At 35.0% G+C, this 6,182-nt stretch overlaps 1 protein-coding gene across 1 annotated transcript; it reads left to right on the top strand.

Annotated features, from left to right (window-relative positions):
- The first annotated feature begins 3,222 nt into the window (after positions 1 to 3,222).
- LOC106759494 (zinc finger protein CONSTANS-LIKE 2) lies at positions 3,223 to 5,703 on the top strand. The gene is made up of 2 exons (XM_014642681.2): positions 3,223 to 4,072; positions 5,115 to 5,703. Exons 1-2 carry the CDS (start codon positions 3,359 to 3,361, stop codon positions 5,472 to 5,474), a joined length of 1,074 nt encoding a protein of 357 aa, XP_014498167.1. The 5' UTR covers positions 3,223 to 3,358; the 3' UTR covers positions 5,475 to 5,703.
- Positions 5,704 to 6,182: the final 479 nt, after the last annotated feature.

Here is a 6,182-nt window from a genome sequence, read left to right as displayed (position 1 = left end):
GCTTCCAACAACTTATATATTATGAATTGATTTTATCTCTAATATATATTACTTTCTAACTATTCTTATAATGAAACATCTTTGGTACTTGTCTTACTTTACCTACGTGTTAATATCTAGCTCATGATTCAGGTGATAATTAATTCATCCATGTGTCATAACTTCATAAGCCTAAGTTCAGGCTCAATATATATGCCAATTATAGTGTTTTCCCATTATTGAGTGTAATTTTCCTTTCAGTAAGAATCGTTGCCCTACCACATTTGTTGATGTGTACATAAGTGCCTCACACTAAATGCTCCACAACATGTAACAGTTATACACAATTTCTTCCTCGGTGATGTTCAATCCCTTTCTGTGACATTCAAATTTACAACACACACATCAACATTTTCAGCCTCTGTCTGCTTCATGATTAATCTCTGCAACAGTTATATTTTTCAGTTTTAGCAACAAAAAGAAAAAAAAAAACTGTCATGTAATGAATACAGCAACATTATACCTTAATTTTTCTACGTAGAAATTAAGATTTCCAACTGCCAACTCAATAATGTTTGCCCTGGATTGGAAGTTATTATATGCCCCCCAAACACCACCTTCTCTGTCATCCAATTGTATGGTTCATTCACAAATTTATTGCATGAAAAGGTTACGTTAATTAACGTACTAATTGTGTAAAGTTGTTTAATCATATATCCCAATAATTGGCACAACTTGAATCTTGTTTTAGCAATATAATATAAGAAGACACTGCTCGCAACGGAATATAAAACACGATCAAGAGAAAGAAATAATACTAAACTGATGAAGTGACTGTGCGTGAGCCACTTACGTTGTTCACTTCACGTGTGTCATTAAAAAAATCAAACATAGGAAAATCGTTCTTTTATTATAATGAGGAAATATAAAAACATACGTACCAACATCCTTTGCGGAATTGTTTTCTTTTTTTACTGGAATGCAGAGATTTTCCATTGATTAAAAACAAGAAAAGAAAAGAAATTCGAAGTGAGTTTGCTATCACGTAATAAAGGTCTAAAGAGGAAGGAAAGAGGAGCACATGGTCTTAGGAACTTTATTTATGGATGTAATTGAACTCATCCCCACTCCACGTTAGCACTCTCGAAACAAAATCTTAGAGAGGTACGTTCATGTCATCTACTTTCATTTAAGAAATTTAAGCTCTTGCACATTAAATTCAACTATATAATTAATTATGGGAACGTATATATATATATATATATATATATATAAATGCACCGAGTTATATAGGATTTAAAATTTTCTTTAGTCCTGTCGCAAGTATTAATCAATCACAAAAAATTAGTAATTGAAAGGATTGGTAATTACCAAAAACTATTTTTTTATAAAATTTATATTTACTACTTATTAATAAGTGTGGTTAATCTTATCGAAATATTGAGTGTGAATCTATTCAATCTACGAATATGTGGACAAATTTTAGTGGTGGTAGAATGTTTTTGAAATTGAATTTTTATCTGTTTGAAAAGAATATTCAACTCCTAAAAAGTATCTTATAAGTAAGTAAGAATTTAAATATTTATGAATATAATATAGTGAATAGGAGTGATTATTAAGTGTATTTATAAAATTAATTAATATGAATTGTGAACTTATGTTATTATTGGATTATCTCAAATATATAATAATAGTAATTATAATAATAATACAATGATAATACATTATAAATAATAATTATAATATTAAACCATTGTTAATTATGATATATAAATATTGTCTAATAGATGTATATTTGGATTGTTTTAAAATTAAAAGACTTAATAAATTATGTTAGATTGTATTATTTAATATATGTGTATCAGATTAAGTAAAAATAATTGTCAATTATCTGATATAGTTTTCAAAATGTAGCTATTTTTGGCGCATAAACCCTGGTTATAGTTTCGGTGATTTTCTGAAAACCCTTAGAAATATGGGCGGTACAGTGCAAGCCCGATTAGTTCCGACGGTTTTTCAGAAACTTCTGAAAATAGGAACAGTTCAACATAACTCTTATTAGTTTCGGTAACTTCTGAGAAACTTCTAGAAATAGAAGTGGTTCAGTCATTGGTAATTTTGTGACGGTAATTTTTTCAATGATTCTCTGAACTACAGGAAACACGTTTTTTGGAGGTTAAAACTTTCGAAAATGTTAAAAAAAATTCCTAGAAAAATTATATATTTCTGTAGTATGAGAGGTAGAAGGAGATATATAACTATCAAGGGAGAACATAAGTTAAAATCAAAATCATAAATTAAAAAACTTATAAAATTGTAAATTATAGAATCATGGTATATTTTACTTTCTAAGGGTGGTGCGAGATTGTAAATAAAAGAAATGAAAATATTTACTCATATATTCCCATTTTTCACTGGAAATAGTAGAATGGCATAAATAAAGAAATAAAAAACACTTAATGAGGATAGGAAGGAGATGACGTATGGGAGTACGTGATGGTGAGATTGAGAAATGAGCAGTGAATAAAATATGAAACAAATGTTGAATATTCCAACTTCAAACTTCATTCAATATTTCAAGTACGTTATCTTGCACTCTAACACGTGGCAGCCCCAACCTCTTCATTTTAATCGTGACTAATAACCTTCTCTTTTCTTAAGTTTCAACAACCCCTTTTTCCTGCAATATATTTATTACTTGTATCAATTCTTTGTAAATCAGATTTATTATATGAACACCCGATAGTGGAAACAATCTCTCCCAACATTCTCCTCTTTTTTCTGCTTTCGTGTTTCCATCCAATTAACACAAACAGATCAAGATGATTCGCATCTTCAAAATATTAAATTTTTATCTCCCATAGATTCATTTCATGCAAGATTTTATAGTAAGAGAACATGGTTATATAAAAGTGTGGATAAACTTTATATATATTTATGAATACTAATAAAAAAACTTATTTTAATGTTACCTTAAACTTTTTAATTAGTTTTCATTTTAAAAAAAATTAAACTATTTAGTAGAGTGGATTTACATCAAGATATTATATTGGGATTGCAGTATATTATATTCCAAAAGGCAAAAGGAAGGAGAGAGAGTGTACCACCTTCTCAAACCCTATAATGGGCCCACCTTAAAGCACAGCCACCCACAAGATAGATAATGTCCGAACTTTTTGACACCACTAACTTTCTGACACGTGGCGCACAGAGATTCTCCCAAGGCCACCAAAAACAGCAAAACCTCATTCACTGCTTACACAAAAACACAAACACAACACAACTTCCCAAGTTCTTAGTTTCTTCCTTTTTTTTCTAGTTCACACCGAAACGGCAAGAGCTTACTAAATTCAGTCTGACAAAACTACTAACTCCCCGAATGTTGGAGGGAGAAGCTACTGGCACGTGGGCGCGCGCGTGCGACACGTGCCGCTCCGCAGCCTCCACCGTCTTCTGCCGCGCCCACAACGCCTACCTCTGCGCCTCCTGCGATGGCCGCGTGCACCACGCGTCCTCCTCCTCTTGGCACGAGCGTGTGTGGGTCTGCGAGGCCTGCGAACGGGCCCCCGCGGCGTTTCTCTGCAAGGCCGACGCCGCCTCCCTCTGCTCCTCATGCGACGCCGACATCCACTCCGCGAACCCTCTCGCAAGCCGCCACCACCGCGTCCCCATCCTCCCCATCGCTGCCGGCCACCACTCTCACGTCGAAATCGACGTCGCCGACGACGACGATGGTGCTGACGTGGATGATGAAGACGAAACCGCTTCCTGGCTCTTGCTCAACCCTGTCAAAACTGGCACTGTCCCTAACAGCAACAATAATGGGTTCTTGTACAGTGGTGAGGTTGACGAGTATTTGGACCTTGTTGATAACTGTAACTCTTGTGGTGACAACAACCACTTCGCTGCAACTACCACTACTGCTACTACTGCTGATCATTACGCTCAGCACCATCATTTTGATGGTGTTTCTCAGAAGAGTTATGCCGGGGACAGCGTGGTTCCGGTTCAGCAGCACCACCATTTTCAGCTTGGCTTGGAGTTTGAGAATTCTAAAGCTGCCTTCAGTTACAATGGTTCTATTAGTCAAAGTGTAAGCCTTTCTAATTCCCTTCTTCTCTTTTCTCCTTTGGGTTTTGTTTTGTTTGTTCTTTTGTTACAAACACGTACAAAATATGAGCACTTTTTTCAGAATTTGAACTGTACTTGACCTTCTACTACACCTAACTCTCGTGGGTGGTTTACTTTTTTATTGTTCTTTCATGTAAACCTCAAATTCATCTAAACCAAGCTATTGGGAGGGGGAAAGTTGTGCTTTTTATTTGACTTCGGTTGTGGTATATATTATACTACACGGTCCTTCTTTTGAGATGGAGTTTTCTTCCTTTTTCCCTTCACGTGACATGTTTTTTTGTCAGAGTTTTGGATTCACAAGTAGTTTCCTTTCCTGGCATGTCCAATGCCAGCTTTAACTCTCTGGACGAAGTTCCCGTTTACCCTGTTTTTGGCATGGGGTATCTCATAATCTGTCTTGTTGGACTGTTTGCCATTGATTAGACTTGTTCCGAGCTCGTGTTTCATGTTTGGTTTAATTTGTATAGAAATGGTGTCTCGATTCGTTCTGCAACTTTTTTGGCTCTCTTTATCCTTTTGCCTTTACACTTTTTCTTTATTGCAACGAATCTAAGGGAAAATTAAGTATCATACTTTCTTTCTATGATAAGATTGTTTTCCTCAGTAAACAATTGAAAACTTTCTGCCTTTTTATTCTACTAAATGTTAATGTGAGAATGGATCAATTTTCTATATCATATATGCATGCAGTTGCCGTTCTCTCACTTTAATCCATTCTGTAGTACACTCCGTTATGTCCTTTACCAAGGAGCAAACAAGTTCCGTCACTCACTGACTTGTTCTAAAGCGCTAAAAGCCATCCCTCTAGATTCTCGTACTTTTGTAATCTCAACCAGTTTTTACATGAACATAGGAATATCAGTCATATTCATCAATTTTCTAACCTACATAATTGGATTCCTCAAAATTGACTTCTAAAGGTGTTCTTTTTATCTTGAACTTGTTATCTGGTGAGCATTGTTTAACTGGTGTTTGCTTCCTTCCATTTTCATTGAATTCAGATTTCAGTTTCATCAATGGATATTGGTGTTGTACCTGAATCACCGATGAGGGATGTCTCAATTTCCCATACAAGACCCCCCAAAGGGACGATTGACCTATTTTCTGGACCTCCCATTCAGATGCCTTCCCACTTTTCTCCAATGGACAGGGAGGCCAGAGTCCTAAGGTACAGAGAGAAAAAGAAGACAAGAAAATTTGAGAAAACGATCAGGTATGCCTCGAGGAAGGCCTATGCAGAGACCAGACCCCGAATAAAGGGTCGTTTTGCCAAGAGAACAGATGTGGAAGCTGAAGTGGATCAGATGTTCTCCACAACACTAATGACAGAAGTTGGATATGGCATTGTTCCCTCTTTCTGAATATGCTGTGTTGAACAAAAGTGGCATTGCCAAATGATCATGATCAATAGAATTGGCAACCACTTATGTACTAAGTTGTTTTGTTGATAATGTATTTTTTATGTAATCTAATTACTCCAAGTTGCACTAATCGGATGCTTTTATTATTTTGTTTACTGTATTTTGAATGAAACTTGTATTTGTAAATACAGTCCTTGTATTAAATTATAGTCAACATATCTTTGATAAATTTTCATTTTCTCTATTTCTATCATGGTGTATGATTTGCTCGAAAGATGACCAACCAATAACTTCTGTTTGTGCTATTTGTCATTTCATTTAGTTGCAATCACTTCAATCAAATATCATTCAGGTGCATTGAACTTTCTGTGACTTGAGTTTTGGTATATATACTCATGATCCTGATCTGGCTACAGTGGAAAAGAGGATAGGAAGTTGTAGAGTTTAAAATAATGCACATAATTCCTTTTTCATTTCTTTGCCCTTGGAAGAAGGACAAAAGCCACAACTTGTTCATCATTCCTCTGCATAAAATGCTCTTATATCATCAAGAAATCATGAAGAGCTTTTGGCATATTTGGCGAAAAGTGAGAGAATTCTATTTTGGAGGAAAAAAATGCATTTAAAATCATTGATTAGAAACTTAATGGTTAAGGTTGAAACAACTTCAGATTTTTTATACATGGATTAATATTGTATCTCTAATCT

This window comes from Vigna radiata, chromosome 4 (assembly GCF_000741045.1).
Source record: "Vigna radiata var. radiata cultivar VC1973A chromosome 4, Vradiata_ver6, whole genome shotgun sequence".
Classification (NCBI taxonomy): domain Eukaryota; kingdom Viridiplantae; phylum Streptophyta; class Magnoliopsida; order Fabales; family Fabaceae; genus Vigna; species Vigna radiata.
Note: the sequence above shows the minus strand (reverse complement) of the source record. Positions and strands in the feature narration are given on the sequence as shown.